The 26,245-nt window shown below is 52.9% G+C and overlaps 1 protein-coding gene across 3 annotated transcripts in view; it reads left to right on the top strand.

Moving 5' to 3' along the window:
• The first annotated feature begins 8,619 nt into the window (after nt 1-8,619).
• The window catches only part of Kiaa1671 (KIAA1671 ortholog), a 114,454-nt gene continuing 96,828 nt past the window's right edge, over nt 8,620-26,245 (top strand). For 2 of the 3 annotated variants that reach the window (XM_010603676.1, XM_010603674.1), the window contains exons 1-4: nt 8,620-10,233; nt 12,112-12,199; nt 14,203-16,962; nt 24,897-25,031. In XM_010603676.1, coding sequence (XP_010601978.1) covers nt 8,675-10,233; nt 12,112-12,199; nt 14,203-16,962; nt 24,897-25,031 — 4,542 coding nt within the window. In that variant the 5' untranslated portion in view covers nt 8,620-8,674. The remainder of the gene's footprint in view (nt 10,234-12,111; nt 12,200-14,202; nt 16,963-24,896; nt 25,032-26,245) is intronic. The other variant, XM_033762281.1, reaches the window with a different exon arrangement.

Here is a 26,245-nt window from a genome sequence, read left to right as displayed (position 1 = left end):
GCACTGTATTGTGAACTGGCTAAACCCTACTGCGCTGTGAAGTTGGCAGTGGCCGACATAGTACATTTTGTATATTTTGTTAGGTGATTTTTATCACAAGTGAAGTAAAAAGTAGGATGATGAGCTGATCATCAAACCTGGTCACCCTGAGAGTGAATGGGGTCTGTCCAGGGACACTGGGATGCGCAGCCTCCTGGCCAAAGCCACCCTGTTCTGACTCCCAGGCTGTACTCCTTTTCACTCCTAGACACAGCCCTTTGGGTTAACTAACGCTTTCCATGTGTGGGAGGTCAGGCCTCTTGTGCTTTCACCCAGCCAGCCATATCCCCTGGGAGGGCAAACGAGCAGGCTGTGCTTCGTGACCCAGGCCCTTTCTGGTTTATTTTTTGAGACAGGGTCTCACTGTGTAGTTGAGACTGACGTGGAACTCACTATGTAGCCCAGGCTCGTCTTGAACTCAGAGCGATCCTCCTGCCTCAGCCTCCCGAGTGCTGGGATTACAGGTGTGCGCCACCACGCCCGGCTTGTCCCAGGCCCTTTCTGACCTCCCCTCTCCTCTCAGTTGAGATGTGTCTCATTCTCAGAGAGCACCCCAACTATCCTGCTTTGAGCGTGTACAGCTCTCGTTCTGTCTGCATTAGGGCAACCCCTGCATTTTAAGGTGCTTAGTGTCCTGCTGCCCACCATGATCAGGAATAGGGCCGTGTTCCCAGCCCAGGGTGGACCTCCCTCAAAGGCTCTTACAGACATTTATTAGACGTACATGGGCTCCTTGAGCTCAGAGTTTACACGTGTAGTTTCCTTTATCTCTGTGTGGCTTCACATTTGCTTTGCATTGTGGTAACTTTTGTAGCATACAATTTGCCATCTTAACTGTACCGTTTGGTAGCAGGAAGTATATTCACACCTGAGTACACATCATCACCATCCACCCACAGGAGGAGTTTTCTTTTCTCACCATGAAGCCCTGAGCCCAGTGAACACTCCCTCCCCTGGCCCTGGCAAATACCACTCTACTGTCCTCACCAGTTGCCTGTGGTAGGTGCCTCAGATGAGTGGAATCATCCAGCGTTTGTTATTCTGAGACGGGTTCATTTCAAGTACATAATCTTTCCGGAGTTCATCTGCATTGTACATGTGTCAGAATTTTATTCCCTTGTAAGGCTGAATAATAATTCATTGCATAGACAGAGGTCACATTTTGTTTATTCATCTGTGACGGACACTTGGGTGGTCTCTGGCTACGAGGTATTGTGAATGCTGCAGGTTTGGACATTGGTGTACAAATTTTATCTGTTCAAGTCCCTTGAACTATGGAACAACAGTTCTTTTGGATATGTATCTAGGAGTAGAACTTCTGGATCCTACGTGTAATTGTTATGTACTATTTTATTTTATTTTTGACAAGGTCTCACTAAATTGCCTGGGCTAGGTTTGAGATCCTCCTGCCTCAGCCTCCCACATAACTGGCACATTATAGGCAGGTCCTACCATCCCTGGCTCTGTAAGTTTTTGAGGAATTCCCATACTGTTTTCCACGGTGGCTGCATAATTTTACATCCCGCCTGAAATACATGAGGTCCCAATTTTCCACATCCTCCCTCCCTCCCTCCTTCCTTCCTCCTCATAATTCCTACTCTAGTGAGTAGTGATGCACCCTTGAACCTTTGCACATCATAAAAAGCAGTTATTCTGGTGAAGCCCATGTGGACTTTGGAAATCTGACAAGGAGGGAAGGTGGGATCCTGCAGCCACTTGTACACAAGTCACACCCCGCCTCCACCTCAGTTTTTTCAACTGTAACATGATCCTTCCAGGACCTGTTTCTTAGAGACGTTGAAGGGGGGTAAAAAAGAAAGAAAGAATCCCCATAAGGCATCTGGTAGAGTGCCTGGTACAGGGTCTGTATTCTTCCCTCCGAACCTCTGCAAGAGGGTGGAGCGGGGCCCCTTTCTGAGTGGGTGATGCGGACACAGCTCACAGGGAAGCCACTGGTTCTGAGGCCTAAGAAGAAATTCGTCGCTATAAGCTACATTCATGGACATAAAGAGGAATTAAAAGATTGAGCCACAGTCCTGCCCAGGATTCTCAGTGCTGTTTGTTCGTGTGTTTCCTTTGCCCCTGCCCTCTCCTACACCCCGGCCATCTGTGGAACAGTCTCTCTGTTTTCCCATGCTCAGATGCTGAGGAACATACCCCGTGCTTCCCCAGCCCCCCACCATTATCTCCGAAAACCCAGACGAACCGAACCGAGCAGACCTGGCCCTCCGTTTCCATAGCTGCAAACAGCCCCTTCCCGCATCTGAGCGATCTGGCCTTTGGTACAACCACCGCTCAGTGTTGTTTTTCCTGTCATATCCACAGCCGTGGTCTTTTCCAACCCCAAACTCCCCAGACATGGGGAGTGGGTGGGTTTCTGTGTCCCAGGTCGCGTTTGAGGCAGGCTGGGAATTGGGGGCCTGGTCGTCTGCGGCCTCCTTGCCACTTTCATGACATTGCTTGCGGGTTTTTCCACACGGGCGCTGTTACTGGGCTGGATCGTGCGGAGAGCAGTGCTGGGCATCTTTGGGTGCGGCTTTTCCTTCCGTTTCCTTCCACAGGATAGCTTGTTAGACGTGGTGTCGGTCACTGGGTTGAGGTGGACGGGGATACAGGGGCAAAGTCGTCCTCTGGAGCCGAGAGCCTGGCTCCCTGCCCCTGCATGGTGAGATAGGAGCGGGTGGCGCACAGCTCCTGCACCGTCCCTGCCAGCAATGGGCGCAGCTGTCTCCACCCGCACCCCGTGGGCATTGGTACTTTCTACGCCCTGGGATTTCCCCTTCGGGCAGGTTATGCGACGACTTACTTGGGCTCCAGGGTCACATATGCCCACGCGGGACTGGGGCCCTCCTTGCCAGGAGCTCACAGTGTCGGGAGACAGACGGGGTCACTGGCCATCCATTGGTGCCTTGCTCGGGGGAAGCACAGGGAGTGCGGCAGGGACACGGAGGAGACACTGACTCGGCCCTGGGGTTCTCAGGGAAGGGTTCCAGGAGGAGATGGCCGGGAGGGTGAGAACTGACAGCTGGATAGACAGCCAGGCAGCGAGGCACGGCGCTGCGGAGCTGTGAGTCACCTGGTTTCTCAGTGACTTCTTCGTCGCTGGGGCAAAATACCCGACACCCACAACTGAAGGAAGGAGAGGTTTATTTTTCACAAGTTTGTAGAGGTTTCAGTCCGTAGTCTGCTGACTCCAAGGCAGGACAGCATGGCAGAGGGGCTCAGCGGGAGAAAGAGCTCATCATGGCCTGGCGAGTAGGAAGGAGAGAGCCAGATCAAGAGCGGGGAGGGAGCCGCACCCTTCCAGGCTGCACCCCCTCCAGTCAGGCTCCACCTCCCAACGTGGCATGTAGCTCTTAACTTTATCGGTGGACTAATCCACTGATGAAACCATACTCCCACGAGCCAACCACCTCCTCAGAGCTGTGCCTGTGGACACAAGACTTTCGGGGGCATCTCAATAGAAACGTTGCACCTGGATTCAAGCCTCCTCCTTTGTCATCACTTAGCTAACTGCTTTTATGTTTCACTTCTTTCTGTTGTTTGTTTGGTCTCTGTCTTCTTGAATGTCAGCCCATGAAACAGGCCCTTCTCTGTGTCACATTCAGTGCTGCACTCTCAGCACCTGGCCCAGAGCCTGGCACGCAGTCAGGGCTGGAGAACTAGCTATGGAACTAGGTAGGTGGGGGGGCTGCAGCCATGGGACAGGTAGAGAGGATGCATGAACTCTGGTGACATCTGACATTTGGGCTGGGTCCGGTCCATCTGGGCCTTCTGGGAGGCAGATCTTGCGCGCCCCGGTTCTCCGGGAGGACACACTTTACACTCTCGGGCCTTCGCACAATGTGCCACAGATTTACAGATTTGGGGGCCGAGGTCATGTTCCCGGAAGACACGGAAAGGTGTGAGGACCAGCCCACATTCCGCACCAGATGGTGGCAACCTCACGAAGCAGCAGCCGGAGACGCTGAGTGAATGGCTGGTGAGCTACCAGATCGGATTTGAAGGGTGTAATTATGAATGTTCATCAGCAGCTGTTAGAGTGAATCAACGCCTCCGAATCGGGGAGCAGAGCTGAGAAATTGTTTGGTTTTGAATGGAAACACTTCTCTTGCCTCCTCTCTTGTAATGCCTCAGGTTCCCCAGGCACTTGGGAGCTCTCGGTGCACCAGACATGGAGCACAGACCTGGTGTCTCATGGGGAGGCAGTGAGTACAGCAGCAGAGTCAGAAGGGTGCAGGAGGGAACGTTTTCCAGTGACTCCTGTCTCATTCCTGCTCCTGTTGCCCAGTGACTCCCTTCCCAGACAAAGGGCTTTCCCTGCAAGAGACAGCTGTTGGGAAAGGGGAAGACTTTGTAAATCACTTCAGGGAGATTGAGCCTATGGACAAATCAGGCTCAGCTACAGCAAAGAAACCACCCGTGCCGTCCTTCTCCTGGCTCACCATGCCTCTTGCTGGGCACCTTGCACGCTGCTGACCTCCAGGATGATCTATATATACATCATCTCCAGTCCTTTTAAAAATTTTGTTTCAAGACGTGATCTCTCTAAGCTGTCCAGGCTGAACTTGAACTTGCCATCCTACTGCCTCATCCTCTCAAGTAACTGGGATTATAGGCATCCACCACCATGCCCAGTGCCCTTCTTTGTTTTTGAAGCTCTTGGTTAACCTGGTTTTGTTCTTGACGTTTCACTAATGCATTTATAAAGAGGGAGCGAGGCCACTCCAGAAAAAAATAGCAGCTGGTTTCAAATGTGAGTGGGCTTCTGAAATGTTTTGGAAGAGACTAACATCTCTTAAATCAGGCATAGCGTATGTGGTACATTAGATAAAAGAGTTTAAAACATATTTAAATCAGGTTCCTTGCATTTTATAGTGGGTTAAATGAAAATTTGAGAATCTTGGGTTTCTAGGGTTGGGAAGGCCTCTAAAATACTACTTAGGTGTCTGTTATAGTGGTGTAGAAACTTCTTTTGCTTTCTTTTGTCCGTGGATCTGTTAATTAATTCCTTGATGGCCCCTGCCACCACATTTTCGGACCAGGCAGGCGTCTGCTCAGTATTTGAAATGGTGACCCGAGTGTTAGCCCGAGGTGGAGGGCGGCTCACCAGCGGAGGCTCTGTCGTACTGAGAAGGGCTGCGAGCCAAGACTCACTTCCTGCGTCTTCCCTGCTTTCCCTCCTGTTGCGTGGCCACTGAGGTGGGTTCAGGGCCACGTGCTGCCCTGGGGGACTTCCTTTCCAGGAGAAGCCCGGCAGACGGCCGTTTGGGCATCTTAGTGGGCATGGCAGTGTGAGGGTAAGATGGTCACCGCAGGCTCTCCCAGCAGCCGGCGTGAGCTATGGGGCTTCTGCACGGGCCCATTGTGACAGTCCCCCTGCCTCTTGGTGGGGGTTGCAGGTTGAGCTCCCTGCTGAGCCCCTCATAGTTCTGGGTAGCTGTGGCCAGAGGTCGGCTAACTCAAATGGGGCCCCGCTTGTTTTGTGTCACTTGTCATGAGACTCACCGGATTTGTGGCACCCGCACCATCTGGTATCTTAGATTAGGAAATGGGGCCGCGAGCATCTTTCTTAATTCACTGATTTATTCACTCAATAATTATTTACTCAATCATTATGTGTTTGATGCTATTTGTGCCAAGTGACCATGCTGGCCCTGGGGGACTTGTTGTCGAACGTGGGGTGATGGCTCTTGCCCCAGCAAATGTGACTGCTACCTGTGATGAATCCTGCTGAGTATCTGGGTGTCTCTGGCACTCCATGAACATGTACTAGGGCTTTGGACCAGTTTTGGGGTGGTCTGAGGGTTTTGTGAACAGGAGGGCTCTGCTAAAGAATAGACACAGTAAGTGCAAAGGCCCTGAGCAGGACCCCCACGAGTGCAGTGTGCCAGTACTGCTAAATGGAGGATAATGACCGTAGGGCTCAGTCGTTACCTCCTGTGTATTGATGGCATTGTCTGAGGCCATCATTTCCATATCTAGGCAGTTATTCCTCCTGTTCGTGTCCCTTATCCCCCGTTATAGACCAGGACATTTGTTACCAGCATTGTAGGTGTGTGTGTGTGTGTGTGTGTGTACACTTGTGTGTATCTGTATCTGTGTCTGTCTGCCTGTATTTTACACAAAACTGAACTTCCTGGTTGCAGAAGTATTTCCGGTTCATCTTTGCGCACACAGTAGACGGTCCATAAACAATATCAAAGAAATAGGGAAGATATCTATTGAGCACCTACTGTGGACCCACACTAATTGTACACACGTGCATATATAGGGTACAAAATTGAAAAGCTGGAAGGAGCGTGAGGCTTAGAAGCTGGAGGCGATGCCAGCAGGTGTAACTGGAGCCCAAAAGCTTTCGTGCCGTCTGTGCACATCCTGCTGGAACTCTGGAACTGAGCTGTTGCCCCGTGTCTCCCCAGACCGGCTGACACTCAGATTGTGGTGACAAAGCCTCTTGCCCTATCCACTTCTGCCATGGGAGCGTTCACACACCTATTCGCCTTGAGCCGTGACCCCACTGGCTTTCCCTGGTGACCACACAGCCCCACTCGTGGCCTGCCGGCTCAGGTAGGTGGGGTACACGCTGACTCAAGCATGGGGGCCGGAGTGTCGAAGAGGTGGGGCACACCAGGGTTTGGCCAGGGGAACCTTCTGCCTGTCTTTTGAATCCTTTTGTTGTCCTGTGTCTCATGTCCATGCTCCGTGCGAGTCTAAGAGCAGGGTTTTAAGAGCTCATGGCGGCTGGCCCTGAGGGTGGCTAGTCCCGGACCCTCAGATCTCTGCCTGGGGTCTTTGTAGATGGGGCTTCCTCAGTTTTCAGATCCTGTAGATCTTTCTTTCTTCCTTTTTCTCATTGAATTACATTCATCATTGGGAATTATCCCTTTCTTCTACTTCTAACCCTAGACACTGTTCTCTTGGCTGGGGAGACGGAATCTGTTAGCACCATCAAGTGTGTTGGGAAGAGAAAAATATCAAAAGCTGTTGGTCTCTCTTTCCCGCAGACTGCCGAATGAGTCAGAGCTGGAATGGGGGGCGGGAGCCACACAGGGCCCAAGGAGGGGATGCAGGAGGCTTGCGTTGAACTAAAATACCTTCTTTTTTAGTGCATCTAGGTGGGGGCTGGCAGGGAGGGGCCATTTTACAGGGAAAGACAATACCGGCAGGAAAGGGGCTGGTGGATTAAGAACAGTGACTTCTCTGGTACTTCTTCAGATCAGAAAAGAATAAAAAATATTTTTTCAGAAGGCAGGGCTGAATGATTGAAGACTAGAGGTCAAGTTTTAGCTCTGTGATTATAAGTAAATGGGGTGATCTCTCTGGGCCCTTTCCCTTCATCTCCATGGGTCAGATAATGACAATTTCTGCCTCTTGGAGTTGTCTGGGGATTAATGAGAGGGAAACTCCTGCCTTGAGAGAGCAAATCCCGAGCTGAGTAAGCAAGGGGCACCTGGCCTGAGCTGATGCAAAACGAGATCTAATCATCAGCCCTGCCCTGTAGGGCCTGGAGGGTGAGCTTTATACCACTCGGAAGTCCTTGGCCTCAGCTGTGGTAAGCCCGCCCACTTAGCTCTCACTCTTCCTGTCAGGAATACGAACCTGGCTAGGGAACAGCTCAGTGGCAGAGCACTTGCTTAGCATACAGAGCCCCTGGGTTCCACCCCCAGCACCACAACACAAAAGAAAAAACAGGAAACACAAGGAAGACAGCATAAAATAGGTGTTCAGCAGAAAACAACTCAATGACAAATACCAGCAGGTCAAGTGAGAAAAATGGTGCTTGGATTTCAAATCGAAGAAAACTAAGAAGACAAAGATAAGAGACCCGGAGGCACCCTGGGGAGGGGTGGGGGCCGCGGCACGGCCTCCACCAGCCACTCTCCAGGCTTGTGACTCTGGGCACTTCTGCTTTGGGTGGCTGTATGAGCTGAGGCTCACCTTGTAACCTCTTTTTTGCCTGGTGTTCAACCCTGGGTTGCTGGGATGCCTGAAGGGAGCAGGCTCTGAAACAGGAAGTAATCAGTGCGGCGGGAGTGAGGGAGCTTGAGGATCGGTGCTGTGGAGCTTACACGTGGTGTGCATGTAGAGTTAGTTGGACCTGAGTTTGAGTGCTTGACTTTGCTTCTCCCTTTCTTTTTTTTGTACCAGGAATCAAACTCATGACCTTGTGCTTGCAAGGCAGGTGAGGTGCTGTTGAGCTAAATCCCCAGTTGGGTTGCAAACCTCTCCCTTTCTGAGAGGCCCGGGGCCTGTTCCTTTGCCTCCTTTGGTTTTCTCATCTGTCCAGAAGAAGGAATCCCCTTTTGCTCTAAGAACTGGCCAGAGATTGGCTGAGTCGAGAGAGTCCTGGAGGAGGCCAGGGATTTAGCTCAGTGGTTCTGGCACCTGCCTCGCAAGCAAGCAGGAGGACCCGAGTTTGATCCCGGGTACCAAAAAAAAGGCCTGGAGGAGCCCTTAGTGCTGAAGCAGGCTCTAGAGTTGGGATTCAGGTCCCAGGCCTGTTCTTCCGCACCTTTGCTTTGATGCAGGCACTGACTACATGCTAAATTTACCTCCCTCTTCTTTTTTTTTTTAAAGCAGTTGCTTCTCCATTTCCAATGTTCCTAATCCTCATGGATCCACAACGGTAACCATGGCAACACGGGTTGAGGTTGGCTCCATAACGTCCCTGAGAAGGGTGCCAGGCCTCGGTGACATCGGCAAGGAGGAGACCCTGAAGCGGACCTTCTTCTGCCAGGCGGGTGACACCTCTGGAGCTCCCTCGGCCCGGATCTTAGAAGGACAAAGCCCCCTGCAGAGCCCAGCGCGCTTGTTCCCCCTGCCCAGACTCACCCCTAAACCTTTCTCCAAGGAGCAGGCCTCCAACATCAAGTCTCCTGTACCATCTTTGTGGCTAGGTCCCACCAGGCCGTCTCCTACTGGGTTCTCTGAGGAGGCAGTAGCCAAGGATCCAGACCTCAGGATGCCCAGTTTGGCAGGGCAGGAGGTAGACAGTAGGGACAGCCCTGGGAAAAGTGTGTCGCTGATCAACAAGGCTGTGTTCCTGCAACCCAGCCCCAGCACTGGCCCCAGCACCATGATTCTCTTTGAGACCATCAAAGCTGGACCCTCTCTGGGGAAGGGGCTTAGTCAGGGGGCTCTGGAGGCTGGCATGGGGTCCCAGGAGCCTCTTTCCAGCACCCGGCCAGAGGTGGCTGCCAAGCCTGCCTTACCTGCCCGCAAACCCATGGGAACCCTTCCCCGACCGGCCTCCCTGCCTCAGGATGGACGATCGGCCCCATGCCAAGCAGAGAGAGTCCCAGAGGAGCCTCTCTTCAAGGCCAGTAGTGTGGTGGACACCGGGACTCCTGCACCAGAGCCCAGGCCTCACCTGAAGAGGAGGCCTGTGTCGGCCATCCTGACAGAGAGTGCCCAGCCTCTGAAGCCAAGCCCAGAAGGGGTGGCCGGGGCAGGCAAGGTGCCCCCCACCCCTCCTGAGAAGACATGGGTGAGGAAGCCCCGGCCTTTGTCCATGGACCTCACAGCCCGGTTCGAGAGCCGGGAGGCCTTGCTGAAGAAAGTGGCTGATGAGGGAAAGGGAGCTGAGTGTCGCAGGCCGGAGAGGGCCAACCTGCAGACCAGCGTGGATGGGGACTGTCCTGTCCAAGCAGGGGCTCCTCACCATGATCCAGACACAGACTTCCTGAAGGGGACCAAGAAAGTCCATGAAGAGAAGGAGAAGCTGATTTTTAAGCAGGCAGAGATGGGTGGCCCCAGGGCCCATGGGTTCTTAGCCACACCTCCCCCCGCAGCTGACCAGAGTCCTCAGGAAGAAAAGGCCAGGCTGGCCCAGGAGCCACAGAAGATGCCTGAGTCTTCTTCTGCCAGGTCAGGAAGAGGGCTGGAATGTGCTGGGGTCAAGAACAGAGGGGCTGATGGCGAGTCCTTGGTGGGGACTGAGTGGACTTCCAGGGGGAGCGTCAAGAAGCGTCTCAGCCTGTTTCAGGAGGAGATTACCTTGGCCTCAGCAGGAGGACCAGACCCTCCCTCGGCCACCCTGGAGCCCCCACTGGCAACACCAGAGCCTGAGAAAGTGGGCGTGAGTGTCCAGGAGCGGATCAAAGGCTGGGCCACTGAGAGCTCCGAGGTGAAGCCTGAGGTCAGGAGGAGGATCGTCCAGACACGGCCATTATCAGCAGATCTGACCAAAGTGTAAGTGACCACATTCCACATACCTGTGCTTACCCCAGGCTGCCTCCGATTGCCCACCCGAAGGCTGAGGGGAGGGAGCCCAGTGACACCAGGCTCTGTGCCCAGGACCTACACCTCTTCTGTCATTTCATCCACAGCCCTTAGAAGAGGTAGCCTTAGCCCCCACCTCTCAGATGAGGAAGCTGTGAAGAGGGAGGCCAGGTCTCCAGCAGGGGCAGAGGGCCACGTGTCCTCCCTTATCTGTTTTCAGTCGCGGTGTGAGGACTTGGAAAGAGTTTGCCCATTGAACAGGTTGGGGCTGGAAGAGTGAGGTACTGTGAGGGTCGGAGCCCCGGGCAGTTCTGGCTTAGCCTATCTCTCTGGCTAGACCTCCCTCCCCTCACATCACAGAGCACCTCAGCTTAGGTCTGAGCTTCTCCGAGTGGCCCCAAAATAAAACCAGAGGAGCTGGCGTAGCTTGGGCAAATTATAACTTGTCACTGAGCCTCAGTATCTTCGTTTTGAAAACAGATTATGCTAAGACCCTTCCATGAAGGACTGAGGGTAAAAACTCAGAGAGAATGCTGGGAATTATTCTGTTCTGGGGAAGCCCTTAGTACATTGGTGGTCGTTAATCCTGTTGGTTAACAAGGATCCACTGAGTTCCACCTGCCTGACACTTGACACCTGCCTGTTGTTTTCCTGCATGTGGCCACAGCAGGGAGATGCCACCGGGCGTGACCCGCAGGCTTGTTAATGCCGTGCATGCCAGTGGCATGCCTTGTCCGTGGAGGAGCTTCTCGAGCAGGATCTCTGGAGGTTGTCCTCCCAGACTTGGGATCCAGGGCGGCAGGTGGGCCAAGTGAGAACAGTGGCCCTCAACACACTAGAATTGCCCAGAAAAATATCTGGGCCCAGATTCTGATTCAGTTTGTCTGGGGCGTGCGCGTGGGTGTGAGTATTTTGGGAGCTTCTAAAAGCTTCCAAGTGGTTCTGAATGTGGCCTGGCCTAACAGCCCCTGAGCTAAGATATCACAGAAGAAGGCATGGGTGCCAGGGACCTCATTCTGACTACCTTCGGGGTGCCTCAGAGAGGCTGTGGTTATCTGACAGATGGGGGGACTGAAGAACTGCATTCAGAAACAACTCATCACAGCCTCACACCTCCCAGAAAGCAGACACTGTACTGCCGAGTGGGGGTCAAGTTCAAGGGGTCTAGTTTTCCCCTGGTCCATTTTCTCCAGTGCTTCCAGGCCTGAACCAAGTGCCTGCTACAGGCGTTTACCCTCGATAGCACATCCGAGATAGAAGGAGTCTAGCCTCCTTCCTCTTCCCCTTTCTAATTGGGGAAACTGAGACCCGAGAGGCAGAGACAGACCTGCACCCTCACATAGTCCATGGCGATCCACTGCCCCCGTCTCCAGGCTGCTCTGTGGCAGGATGATTGTTGTGGTCGGGGTTGCTGACAAGAACCATTAATTATCCTTCCTGGGCATCTTCATCCTTTCCTAAACACCTTCATGTACTATTAGGGCTATGGGTGGCCTCTTATCTGTCCACAAGAGAGGGTAGGGAGGTATCAATTATCCCCGTTTTATAGATGAAGAAACAGAGGCTCAGGGAAGGTCACAGGCCTGACCCAGGCTCCTGCAGTGAGGTGGTAGAGCAGGGCCTGGCAGACGGGCATCTTCACCCCAACGATGCTCTGCTTAAGGTAGGCTCTTCCCCCTAGCCCTTCTCTTGGTGCCCGAAAGGAAATGTGCTCAGTGGAAATGGGACAGCGCGGTTTTGAGGTTGGCAAGGCTGAGGTGGGCCCCAGCCTCCTGAGCTGGTGCCAGGGTGTGGGCTGGGGAGTCCCAGCCTCCGGCTCCACGTGAGTAACTCTGATCTCTCTCCCAGGTTCTCAAGTTCAGCTTCAAGCAGCAAGGTCAGGAATGAGCAGTGTACCAGGCTGGGCAGCCAGTCTCCCCAGGCGCCCAGCGGGAAGGTGAGCGGGGGCCTGTTTTCATGTCTTCTTTCCCAGCGTACAGTCACACTTCCCAGAGCAGGATGTCAGTGAACCGCTGGACCCAGGTGGAGAGCATCAGGTTATGGGCAAGACAGCATTTCTCTGTGTTGGGACCCCAAATCCTGCCTGGCACGATGGGTTATGATTTTCCAGTCCCAAGTGTCAGGTGGTTTAAAATGTAATCATTGGATAATGTATTTATTTCTTCATTTTTCTGTGGAAAGAGGAAGAGCCATATGGGTTGTTCACATGAGTTTTTGTTTTATTAAAATACTTAAGAGTTTGGTTTAAAATGTTGACAAAAACTCCCTCCAGTTCCCTCCTTAGGATTCTTAGCCCTTCCCCGCCCTGCCTGGCCACGTAACAGAAGAAAGAAGGAACTTACCAGCAAATCGGTTGTTTAGAAAGTTATTTTTTTTTTCTTTTTTCTTTTTTTGGTACCGGGGATTGAACTCGGGTTCTTGCGCTTGCAAGGCAGACCACCCAACCGCTGAGCTAAATCCCTGGCCCAAATTCATGTGTTTTTTATGTCTACTTGATATAGTAGAAACAAAATTTACATATCAATACATTTTACAGAATTTTCAGTGTGATTTCCATCACCTACAGGAGGGTTTAGCAAACACTGGCCCTGCCTGCATTGTAACCATTTTCGGGGGCACAGTTTGGTGAGGTCCACTACGTCCTCCATGTTGTGCAGCCATCGCCGTTGCCTGGCTCCTCAACACCATCGCCCCTCGAGGTAGGAGCTACTCTTTTTTTTTTGAGACAGGGTCTCACTATGTAGTTGAGACTGACCTGGAGCTCACTATGTAACATAGCCCAGGCTGGTGTTGAACTCACAGAGAGATCCTTCTGCCTCAGCCTCCTGCGTGCTGGGATTGTAGGTGTGTGCCACCATGCCCGGCAAAACATATTTATTTTTAACAGAAAAAAAATATTAAAAAATTACCGAGTAAGAGATGGATGCTACAAAATTGCAGGGGACTGACAAGCATGACATTAAAAGATTTCCTCATGTTCAGTCCCGCCTCCCACCTCCATATCCTGCTTCCTCTGCCATGGTTTGATTTGTGCCTTTTCTTTGGACTGTTTATCTACATGTATGCATACCCACAGACCTGCATGTATGTCTTAGTCACTTTCTCATCACTGGGACTCAGTACCTGGCCCAATACGTTGAAGGAGGAGAGGTTTATTTTGGCTTATGACGTACAAGTTTCAGTCCTTGCTGGGTTGTCGGCATGGAGGAAGAGCCTGTGTAGAGGACATTTCCTCACTGACCAGAAGCCGAGAGAGGGGTGGAGGCCCGGAGGAAGATGCCTCCCTCCAGGCTGTGCCCCCAGGGACCCACCTCTTCCTGCCAGGCCCCACCTACTAACAGCAAGAGGACTATAAACCCCCATGATCTAATCACCTTTCAAAAGCCTCACCTAGGAGTGCACGAGGCTTTGAGGGGCCTCTAGGTATAAACCGCTTAGCAACACACTGAGTTGTTAAAAAATGTTTCTTATGCTATAAAGACACTGTTCTGCAGTTTGCTTTGCTCCCAGCGAGACAACAATTAGTGTCCTTCTCCTTGAGACCCTTCTCCTCCTGTAGTCTGTGGTGGCCTCCTGGTTGGACATTACAGGGTTTAGGTTCTGATTTCCCAAGCAGTGCAGGGCTCCTTGGACTTTCTTGTTCTAGTTCCCTTGCGCACGCGGGTAAAGCCAAAGTCTGGGGAAGAACTTGGCCAAATAAAAGGGAATGAACATTGAAAATGGTGATCGGGTGTCTCTCGTCCTTAAGTCGTCCCTATTTCTGTTTCCCTGCAGCATCCGAGGGCGTCCACTGTCCCACACCCTCACCCCACTGAGTGTGGCGAATCTTTAGATGTACTCATGTGCTCTCACTGCTTTAATGACCGAGCAGCCAACTCAACCACCTGCCTCTTCAGTTCCATCTCGAGTCCTTTAACACCGCTGTGTTTATTTTTTCAGCCAATGGTAGAGCATGGTTTGGACAGAACGCCCGACCCAGGAGGCCCTGGGAAGCCTGGGGTGCCCCACAAGAAGTGTGAGCGGGCAGAGCACAAAGACAGCTCTAAAGAGGGCTCCGGCAGCTGTCAGTGCGACAGCTCAGGGACCGCACCTGGCCCTTCTGAAATCACTCCAGAAGACGACGGAAACTTCCAGACGGTGTGGGCCACAGTGTTTGAGCATCACGTGGAGAGACATGTGGTGGCTGACCAGTCAGGACGCTGCCTCTCAGACACAGCCCCTCGTGACGCCCAAGTCCCTGAGCCCAGACCCAGGCCTGAGAAAGGCCCCTGGGTGGGGAAAGACCCACCAGAAGTAACAAACCCCGGGAGGAAGAACGCCAAGTGGCCTGAGAGTCCTGCGCAGGGGAAACGGGAAGGAACTTCCCTGCTGGGCAGTGAGCCAAGGCAGTACTGCACACCCACCCCGGAAAAATACCCCATGGCTGCCACACACCGCGACAGCTCCTTCCGGAAGCTCTCGGAGAGTCCTCCCACGTCACAGAGGGTCGAGCCCAGGTATGACATTGTGCATACTGTGGGGGAACACGCGCACAGCGAGGCTGTCTCCACGGCCCCCGGGAAACGCTCTGCTGTGACGCCCCGCAGTGGCAGGTCCCGGCTCTCACTGCCTGGGACGCAGCTGTCCCAGGAGGTCAGCCCCAACAACCCAGAGCCTCCTCTGGAAGGTCAGGCAGGGTCTGTTCAGAGGGCCAGTTTGATTTGGGAAGCTCGAGGGCAGGAAGCCACTGGGCCAAAGCTTGACCTTCGGGAGCCAAAGGATACCTTTGGGGGTAATTGCTCACCACCCACATGGACCGATGGGTCAGTGGCAAACTGGCATCAAGACACCCCGATGGCCAGCACAGAGCCCTCTACTCCTGAGGCCACTTTTGTGAGGGCTGTCAAGGTTGCCATCTGGGAAGGCCAGCAACAGAGGCCTGGTGGGGTCAGAGATGAGCCAGGAGACCACATTTCTGCAGCAGAGAGAGGTCTGCCCCCAGGGTGTGCTCTGGACCCTCCCATGGCCAAGGCCAAGTTTGAGCCCTCTGGCTCCCGACTTGTGGTGCATCCAGAGGCATTTTCTGTGCAAAAAGGACCCCTTGTGACTGTCAGTGAGGGCGCCATGAGGCTGCGGCCCGAGGCCAGAGGGCCGAAAGCTAGCCCCATGGACCCGAGGATGGACAGATGGCGTCGGCGGACTTTACCCCATGATGCAAAATTTGAAGCATTCGGCTTGCTCCCCCCAGATAACTCTTCAAAAGTGGATCAGAGACGAACAGATTCCTTGAGCCCCACAGCCAGTGCCTTAAGAAAACCTCAACTGTCCTACAAACACGTGGGAACACAGGAGACCTCAGGCACCCCCCAGGATTGCACCTCTCCAGTCACGAAAACAGGGTCATCTGCAGAACCCAAGGCGATGTTTTTCGCAGTCACTTATCAGATTCCTGATATTGGAAAGGCGAAGAGTGTTGTCAAATCAGGGCCTGAGAATTCACTGGAACAGCCTCGAGAATTAGCCCCACCCCCATCACCCCATTCTTTTATAACAACTTTGGTGTCTCCTAACCATGAAGAACCACAGGTTTCTGCAGGCAGTAAAACCAGGGCTCAGGGAAGAGAGCGTGAAAAAGGAATAAGCACTTCAAGAGACCGTCAGTCCTCTGTGGGAGACCGAATTCTGGACCCTTCTGGAGAAGGAGCCCACAGTGTGGATGCTGTGTGGCCTCATCGGGAGTCAGAAGAAGGCATGCGTTTTCAGAACCACTGGAGGGACAGTGGCAGCAGGACGTCTCCTCGCAGTGCTCCCCAAACTACCCTGACCCTGAGAAGTCACCCAAAAGCCAGCAGTCTGCTGGTCAGAAGGCGGACGGCTATGGTCAGTGAGATATTCCCAGGCGAGCTGAAGGACGGCTACAGATCCAGTGTCCTCGATATCGACGCCCTCATGGCCGAGTACAAGGAACGGTCAGCCAAAGTCCCCGGCCAGCAGAGGGACAGTCCCGCTGCAGAGCTCAGTGGCTCACCTTGGGAGACACCAGGCTGGCCCAGCAGGATGGACTGGGGAGGGAGGAGCCCCAAGGAGGCTCCTGGTGGGGCAGCTCCTCAGAAACAAGCCATCAGCAGGGATGCAGGCCGCAGTGCCACTCCTGAGAAAGGCAAGCAGCTGGCAGAGACCCTGGGGACCACCACGACCCCCAAGTCCAGCTGTCCTTTGTGGGCTCTGCCACACTCAGCTCCGACTGACAAGTATTCTGTGGTCTCCTCCATCCCTGCTGGGCCCAGGAAGAAAGTCACTGGAATCTCAGAGAATGAAAACAAGGCCTTTGGGAGCAGCCGCCATGACACAAAGTTTCAGAATTACCCAGTTGAGGCAAAGCCCCCTGGCCAGGAAGATCAAGGCAGTGGGGACAGACTGGCACCCAAATCTCCTGCTGACCAGGATAAAAGGGCCCTAAGAAAATCCACCTGGCAGGGAGAGGAGGAAAGTGTGGCCCAGTGGCCACATCGTGACTGTGGCAGGTCCCTGCTAGATATTAAGAGGGCCTCTTCAGAAAAAGGCCTCCCCGCCAAAGTCCAAGAGGGGCTGTACATCATGCAGGAAGCCAGACAGAGGAGACAAGAGCAGCCCAAAGCCAGGCCCAGCCTCCCTGCAGGGAGTCCAGATGCCGGAGTGGGGCTCCATCGGGGGGAGCCAAGGACTCGAGAGAGTCGGAAGGTAAGTACGAAACTTCCTTTCATCTTGTCAAACATCGATTAAGCATGCAGGTGTGTGGGCTCCAACGCGTATCTTCTGTGGGCTGTGTGGGAACACGGATGAGCACAGTCAAGCTGGTCTGAGACCCTAAGGAGAGGTGGGGACTGTGCCAAGTGCGGAGCTCGTGCCCCACGGGAGGAGGTGCCTGCTGCCTGGTTTTGGCTCTTTCCTGACCTGAAAATGGCTTGGGAACGGCAGTCCTTTGCTACCAAGAGAATCTGATAACCCGAATGTTTGTGTGTGACCCCCACCGTCAGGAGACGAAGGCAACTTCTGGAAAAATGCTGTTTAGTCCAAACTAGTTTGGCTCTGTTAAGCTGTGAGCTACTAGTTTCCTATCTCCAGCCTCAAAGAAAGGTCCTGCTGGGTATCAGTGGCGCGTTATGGAGCACCTGCTGTGTGCCAATACCTGTGCGGTGTCCAGCCGGCCACTGTGCCCCACGCCCAGCGTCGTGCGTGTGAGCTGGCCCGAGACGCTAGTGAAATGAGCAAGCAGTCTTACGTGAGCCTGGCGATGCTTCCACCAAGATGAGGTCCTCGTGGCTTGGGTTGCCACGTGGTCGGATCTCTGCCACGGCGCGTAGCCGAGTGTCAGGCAGCGTGCTGACCATATCCACTGCTGGTGTGACCGTCTCCCTATACAAGTGGAACAGAGACATGGAGGCTCAGAGAGGTTCACTGCCTTGTCCCCAGTCACACAGAAGTGGCAGAGTGAGTGCTTGAACCCGGATCTGGCCCAGTACCCATTAGACAGAGCCTACTTTCCAACAGGCCGCTTTGGTGCATAGAGAGCCCTGGAGGGGGAGAGGAAACACGAAGCGCAGCGGAGCCTTGGGGAGGTGTTGACGTCTATGAGCAGCTGGGACATTGCAGTCCAAGGTCAAGACATGACAGGGTGGGTGCAGAGTGAGATGGGAGGCCAGGACGTGTCAGGATGCAGAAGGAGCTGCTGGAAAGGAGGCCCGGGAGGGTATCCTGACTTGAGCCCACCCTTGCAGGGCGGGTGTGACTCAGGGCTGAGTAGGGGAGGTAAAGGAGTTGGCTGGGGCTGGCAGGTTTGGAGGTGGAAAAAAGCACTGCCCGTCTTGGGGACCTACAGAACTCCTTGTGGTGTGGCCTTCACAGACCAAGATCCACTCCCGTCTCGGCCGCCTGCACTGTCTCAGGGCGTTGGGTCCTGCTGGCAATACCTGCACCTGGCTGCTTTGTAGCGATTTCTTCCTTACAGTTCGGGAGGCTGAGGGTCCAGTCCTGTACCCCACTGCCCCTCAGGACCTGATCACCTCCCCACACTGTGGCCCTGGGGTCAGTTCCTAGCAAAGGAACATGGCAGCTCATGCAGGCCGCAGCTTGGGCTGAGATGATGGGCACATGCTTTCACCTCGTTTAGCCTGAGTTTCCTCATTTATAAAGACTAGAGAGCCATTCTGCTAGGTGCTGTGGACATGAAGGAGGGGGATGATACCATGGAGATTGCGAAAGGACAGTTTGTCCGAAGTTTGGGGATGAGGAACGAGAAAGTGAGCCTTTGAGCCCACATCTCCTAACGTGTTCAGCGTCACATAGACTTGACCTTGGAACATCCCGTCTGCCACTTGCCCACCAATCTGTCGCTTGTTCCCTCACCCTCGGTTTTCCTACCAGTGTTGACACTGACTCCTGCCTCAGAGCACTGTTGCAGGCGAAACTGAGATAAAGCCCAGCACGGGTCACCAGCCTGTGTGTTCCCCAGGAAGGGTCTCATCTTCCCGCTCCAGGCTGTTCCTGTAAGAGCGGTGGGGCAGGGAAGAGGCCTCAGAAACGTGACAGCCCACCCACCCGCACCTCTGTCGGGGGCCTGCTGGTGAACGGGAGCTGGGCGACGTGGAGGGGTCCGGCTGGCCCTGCAGACTCCGTCCTGGCTGCCCAGCCCTGGATGCCTGCCCTGTGGGCCTAGATCCTGGGACGCTGGTTGTCAGGGATCTGCTTTCTCCTTGAGGGATTGTGAAGCCTTGGTCCGGTTTCCTGTTTCTTCTGTTCTTCCCTACTGTATTTGCTTCTTCTTCTTCTTTTTTTTGTTTTTGTTTTTGACTTTGAGACAGAGTCTTGCACTGTACTTCAGGCTGGCCTTGAACTCATGCAATTCTGCCTTGGCCTCCCGAGTGCTAGAATTTCAGGTGTGCGCCGCCGTGCAGGGCTCATTTGCTTCTTGATCTGTAACAAAACCAACCAAACAAAGGGACAAGTGAACAATACAGAAGTACAGAATGTTGATTGTTAAAAATTCGATCCATTTTGTTTATATTACTAGTTTCTCTTAGTTCATTGAGATCTCTGTGCTATCATCTGCCTCCTTTTCGTAAGAGAAAATCTCTGGATTTTGAGTGACTACTTCGAAGTTAATGATATCCAGTGTATTACCTATTGTTAGTCTCTGATTATTTTGTTATGACATTTTATTTTTCCATAAAAAACTTAAAAATGTAATTCTTATAGAAGTATAGAAAATAATGATGAATCCAGCGTTAGGGTTTTGATGCCCTTTGGAAGTGTCCTATATCCCGTAGTCACTCATCAATCATATATATAAATAGAATTGTCACACTTCTCCTCCTGAAAGGCTAAAAAGTACCCTGGTGAAATTTTTTTTTTCCCCCAGCTTTAATTGAGTTTATTGGTACATTTTAGGGATACAGTGCAGTTACATTCAGTGTTGGGATCTTGTACCTCTACATGACAAGTCTTGATTCTCCTTTTTCCCCCTTACCTCTGCCCTCCCTTCACCCCCTCCTCCCCTCCCCATCTACAATACCCTGGTGAAATTCTAAGTATCACAGAACTATGACAGAGAAAGAAGACCTCCCCTAGTGGAAGAGAGGTGTACAGACCTGGGGAGACCCCTCCAGGCTATCAGTGGTTCTCGGCCGCGGGCAATGTAGGTCACAGTTAGTTATGTCCAGGATCATTTTTTGTTGTGGTTGTCACAACCAGGAAGGGAGCTGCCACTCGCATCTCCTGGGCAGAAGCCAAGAGGCCGCTCAGGGTCCCACGGTAAGACAGTTCCCACCACAAAGGGTGCTCCAGCCTCAAAGCTCCAGAGATGCGAGGTTGAGGAGCTCCTTCCAGACACAGGTTACACGGTTTATCTGGAAATACGACAATGATCTGCAGAAAACCTTGCAACTGTCCTCTTCATGAGCCCCCACCAGAGTATAATTACTGCTTTATGTTTGTTTGTTTGTTTTGTTTTTTTTGAGACAGGGTCTCACTATGTAGTTGAGACTGACCTGGAACTCACTATGTAGCCCAGGCTGGTCTCGAACTCACAGTGATCCTCCTGCCTCAGCCTCCCGAGTGCTGGGATTATAGACATGTGCCACCACACTTGGCCACAAGAGTGTAATTATGATTAAAGTGTTGTCTTCTCCCTCCCTCCCTTTCTCTTTTTTGCTTAAGAAACATTTAATGAAACTTTTTCCTAGGCCCTATTATAGTGTTTCATTTACTTTAATTGTTTGCTTTAATTTAAAAAGAATGTTTTCATGGGCTCCAAAAATACTTAAAAGGTATAGAAAAAGGAATCCCCTCAGTATCTCCCCCTTTCCACCCTAACATTCCTCCCCACCCCATGATCACTCTTGTTTTGGTCCAAATTCTTTTAGGGTTTCTTTCTGAAACCACAAGCAAATATGAATACATATTCTTGAGTTGAGGATCTCTGCTGAACCTACAGATTTTCCACTTGCTTTTTTTCATGCTGTGCGTTGTTTGAGAGTTTGGGGGGTCAGCCCACGGAGAACATCCTTGCCCTTTTGAGCTGCTGGTGGATGTAGCACAGTTTATTTGGTGGATGATATTGGGCTCTTTTGTCATTACAAACCGTGTACAGTCAGTCCCTGACTTACGATGATTCGACTTAGTCTTTTAGCCCTGTGGGGTTATGAAAGGGAGACCACTCAGTGGAAACGGTAGTTAGAGTCTGGAATTTTGATCTTTTCCCAGGCTAGTGATATGCGGGGTGCTTCTCTCCCGTGATGCTGGGCTGTGGCAGTGACTTGGGTCTCAGTCAGTCCTGATCACAAGAGGAAACAGCTGGTGTTCTGCAGTGGGCTACCTTGCTGAGCGATGGTGTTCATTGGGTCGGCTGTGTTCAGAGCATGTCCACTAGGGGTATTTGCAGCTTATGATGCATTTATCAGGATGAACCCTGTTGTGAGTTCAGGAGCATCTGTAGGTACATAGTTTTGCACATCTGCTTTACCTTAACTGTGGGAAAGGATGGGAATTGTGCATCTGAGCGTGAAACTGGTGGTAACTGCCAGTGTTCCCAGCAGCAGGCCTACATCTGTTCCCCTTGCCTGGTACGTGCACAAGGGCCCATATCAAACCCCCATCCTGATTCATTGCCTCTTATTTTTAGGTTTCATTTCGCTCACTTCAATGCATGGCTCAGTTTACTTTCTCCTGCTCAGAGTGAGGGGCCTCTTGGCCGGTGTGTGAGGTCATTTGTGTTGCCTTCTTGTAACTTGCTTAGGTTCCCCTGGCCTTTCTTTTGGACTGTTGGTCCTTTCTGCATTGATTCCTTAGAGTTCTTTATTAGGCAGCGAATGCTTTGCACTTACACGCTTTGATTTCTCCTGGAAATGTCCCTGGATTACATGCTGGGTAGATCTGGGATTGAGCTCTGGACCATCCCATCCCACTCACTTCTCTGAACCTCTGTTTCCTTGTATGTGGGATGGGCAGCCTGCCTGATTCCTGAGCCAGTTTGAGATTTACTCTGGATCGATGGTGAAGCCTATGTCCGAACACAGGTCCTGGTGTCAAGGATGGGTGAGGAATTCAGAGAGCAACTCTTTGGGTCCTATTCCTGTCTCCATTCCTTTAATAGATCTAATAAAGGCATGAACCTTTTGCTGGGCCCTGTTCAAGGTTCTGGGGCTACTGAGAGAGACCTAGGTATGGACCTGTCTGTAAGCACAGGCTGTGAGGAAACCACCTCGCATGTGGTAAAATGGAATAACCATTAAGCATCCAAGTCTTGATCACCCTGGCCACGTTTAGGAGCTCACACACAATCCATGTGTGCCTCTTGGTGACCGTGTGGGACCCACACATGCTGAACATTTCCACATTCTGGTGGCTGGCACTGAGCTAGAGGGGGCAGGGGCAGGTGGGCAGGCCTTGTGCCAGTGGGTGAGGTCATCCAGAGTGGGCGAAGTCCTGGGGAGACAGGAAAAGAAGGTGACAGAGGTCCGGGCATGGACCTGAAAGGAGCCATTGGGGTACTGGAAGGGTCCCCAGCTGCCAGCCAGACCAAGATCAGAGGGAGGAGGCGGGATCAGGAAGTAGAGACATCCCAGTGTGGGGATGAGCTTGTCTCGTACACACTGAAGGGGCCTCAGTGGGCACGGGGTGGAGGCCCAGCCGAGATGGAGGGGCCTGAGCATCGGCCCTGGCTGAGGTCCCCGGAGCCACTGAAGGGTTCTGGTCCTGAGCCTGATTGTCACCGTCTGTCTGTGTCGTAGAGAGACACTGTCCATCCCCACAGGCTGGTCTGTGTGGACGGGGGCTGAGGACGGAGGCAGGGAGAGCAGCGGGGAGGAGGTTGCTGTGTTCCTCAAGGAGGGGACGGGCTCATGCCGGACAGGGCTGTGGAGGTGGAGAGGAGAACGTCCTGCCACGTGTTGTTATATGTGTTTTGTGGAGGTTTCACTGACTTCTTGGTCAGTTTGCCCCTCCAGAGTGTGCAGCTCTGTGATTTTGAGTATCCTCACCGTGCCAGGCAGCCGCCATTGCTCCCTCATCTTTATCGCCTGCAAGGGCTCTTGCCGTCAAGCCATCCTCACGTCCCTCGCTGCCCTCAGGCCTGGCAAGCAGCTCTCCGTTCTCCTGTCTACGGGGATTCACCTGTCCTGGACCTGCACGTCAGTGGGTCACGCCGCTGTGGCCGTCCGGGACCGGCTGCTTCCACTTAGAGCAGTGTTGCCCGGCTGCATCTAGGTCGTAGCATCCCCGAGAACTTGGTTTGCTTCGTGAGTGGATAATGCTCCATTGAGGGGTGGATTGTGTTTTAGGCTCTCCTCCTGTCCATGGACACATGGGTTGTTCTCTACTTTTGACTTCTACAAATAATGCTGCCATGACGTTCGTTGGTAAGTTTTTATGTGGACCTATGTTTTTATGTGGCTGCGTGCCTAGGAGTGGAGTTGCTGGGTCATATGTGTGCTCTGGGCCTCACTTCTGAGGAATGGCCACAACGTTTTAGTTCCCACCAGCAGCAGACAAAGGTTCCAGCCTGTCCACACCCCCACCAACACTGTGGTCATTTTGTGTTTTGTCGTAGTCATTCCAGTGAGCGGGTGTGAAGCGGTGTTTCACGGTGGCTGAGTTGCGTTTCCCTCGTGGCCAGTGGTGTGAGACTCCTTCATATTCTTCTTGGCCGTTTGTACAGCTTCTGTGGAGTGAGGCCTTTTCAGATGCTCTGTGTTTATCACTGGGCTGCCGTTGCTCTTTGTATATTCTGTTTTGTTTTGTTTTTTTTTGTGCTGGGGATCAAACTCAGGACCTTGTGCTTGTGAGTCAGGCAGTGGCACGACTGAGCTAAAGCCCCGGCAACTCTTTATATATTCTGGATACCAGTATATTCTGAATCCAGTACTTATGATTTGCAGAAATTCTCTTCCATTTTGTGGGTTGTTGTTTTACTCTCTTAAGGATGTCCTTTAAGGCACAAGAGTTTTTTTCATTTTGATGAAGTCCATTTTATCTGTTTTTTTCTTCTTTTGTTTGTGATTTGGGGGCATAACTAAGATTCTGTTGCCTAATCTGGGGTGGTGAAAATTTAGGACTGAGTTTTCCAGTTTTAGCTCTCTCCTTGAGATCCTGATCTAGTTTGAGTCGGTATTTGCATTGAGTGTGGGTTTACAGGTGTCCTGAAGGTAGAGCTCAGTGTTGGGGACAGGGAGGGAGGAGGAGGAGAGGGGGGGAGACCCCGGGAGCTCAGCCTGCCGCTGGGGGACGGGCAGTTTGGGGCGGAGGAGTGCAGGGGCCTCCTGTTCTGGCTGTGGGGGGTTGGGATGTAGGTGGGATCTCCTTAAAACTGGAGGGGGCTGTCTTGAAGAGCGTTCACCACAGCACAGAAGGGAAGGCTCTGTGGCTGGCCCAGGATGTGCAGGGAAGCTGAGAAGGAGCGGCCGAGGGAGGAGGAGGAAAGCTGGAGAGTCCTCATAAGGGTACCAGGAAGGGGCTGTGAAGAGGGAAGGCTGTGAGTTCTGGAGCAGGAGCCTCGTGTGTGCAGACTGTGAGGCATGTAAAATAAAAATGTTGGAGGCCTTTGTGTGTTAGCCTGTGACTTTCCCCCAGTGATAAATAAAGGACGTTTTAATTCAGGATAGATGCCCCGGTGGTATCACCCGTTCGTGCACCACTTCTCCCTATGTGTGAGGGTGCGCCTGTGTTTGGATGCAGGGAGGAGCGTTCAAAGCGAGATCACCAAGAGTTACCACCACTGGCGGTAAGTAAGGAGGCTGGCTGATGTTCTCCGACGCCCCGCCTTGCAGGGCGAACGGAGCCAGGCGCCCAAGCGCACACCTGCCCCCTGGTGGCTGGAACATGCCACGCAGTTCTGTGCATCGTTCCTGGGTGGTCTCCCATGACCCTAGAAGCTGGCTACTCTTTCTAGTTCCTCCCTCAGATGTTGAGGCTCCAAGAGGTTCAGGCACTCGCTGGAGTCACGTAGTTATTCAGTGCCTGGGACTGGGCCACTTGAGCCCAGATCTGCTGCCTCCGATCATTAAGTGGGAGGGAAATGTGCGCTCCGTCCAGCGCTGAGAGAGAAGGAACTCTGTCAACCGATGTTTCTCCTGTGAGTAGGAGAACGCTCAGTAAAGTCCTTTCCTGCGTTCTGTGTCTAGGTGACATCGCGGGACCTGGAGCGAGGGGATGCCCACCAAGATAATGAGCAGCTGCCCAGGGAGCTGACACCATTGTCTTCGGGCACCCAGAGAAGTCACAGCTTCTGTAAAGACAAGACGAGTGGGGCCTTTGTGGTGAGTGGCAGGGGCATAGTCATGGAGCAGCATGCAGGTGGTGCTGGTCCTGGCGTGCTGCTGTGACGGTGTCCTCAGAGGGTCAAGTCTGGCCTTGGCCTGAGAGGTGGAGGGTGGGCGGTCGGTGTCTGGGAACCTGGCATCTCCTATATGGCTATGCTGCTTTGTGATGTGGAGGGCATTGGATGGCTTTGCCTGGGAAGCTGTATCAGCTCTTGGAGAGGTGATCCCAGCTGCCTGGTTGAGAGGACATGTGCTGGGGACCGGAGGTTCTGGGTTCAAATCCCAGAATTGTCTCTTAGCCTCTCTGAGATTTTGAGCACTGCCCTTAATTTCCCTGCATGAGATTCTGCATCTGAGGAACGGGACCTCGATTCCTCTGTCTGTAGCTGTTTTCGAGGGTGGAATAGGATCGTGCGTAGTGCTCAGTGCACAGTAACAGAGGAGGCTGTAGAAAGTTGGTTCTGGAGCCAGAGTGCTTGGTCCCAATCCTAGAGCTGTGCACATTCCCATGTGACCTGGGGCAGGCTCCTGGCCTCAGTTTCCTTTGCTGTATAGTGGGGATTAGAGTAGTGTCCGCTTCCCAGGGCTGATGTGGGGCTCGGAGGAGATCCTGCGCGGAGAACTTGGAGGGCCCTGAGCAGGTGTCTGACACGTCAACTTCGTCATGAGCACAGTCATGCTCTTATTATTCTCTTGTTGTCTCCAAGGCTCCTTGTGGCTCCTGTGTGGCTCTGTGCCCTTGAGCCAGCCGGACCCCTGCCTTCGCTATGTGGAAGGATCTGGGGAAATGAGCAGCAGGTCTCTGGGGGAAGCTCCCAGAGCCTCTGGTTACCCAGGCTAGTCCGCATCTCGCTACCTCTGATGATTTTCTGCAGATCTTTCTAGTGCCACGATACTTGGAGATCTGCTGAGTTGTGCACTTGCTCTGAGGTCTGTTCTGAGCTACTGGCCCCATACAGGGGTCCGAGAGAGGAGGTTCTTGAGTAAGGTGACGTGGGTACTGCTCACGAGGGTCCTTTTGGCTGCACAGGACTGATTTCATCTCTTGGGCACACAGAACCCTTCCTGTATTAATGTCCTAGGTCTGGCTCTTCTAGCTTTGTGGCCATGGACGAAACGTTTCCCTCCCCTAAGCCTTGGTTCCCTCCTGGGTAGAATGGGGTGAAGATGGCCTTGGCAGGGCTCGTGAGAAGACATGGTATCAAATGGGC

The sequence above is a fragment of the Fukomys damarensis genome, unplaced genomic scaffold (genome assembly GCF_012274545.1).
Source record: "Fukomys damarensis isolate Sample0158 unplaced genomic scaffold, DMR_v1.0_HiC HiC_scaffold_12, whole genome shotgun sequence".
Lineage (NCBI taxonomy): Eukaryota > Metazoa > Chordata > Mammalia > Rodentia > Bathyergidae > Fukomys > Fukomys damarensis.
This window is presented reverse-complemented; position numbering and strand designations above follow the sequence as displayed.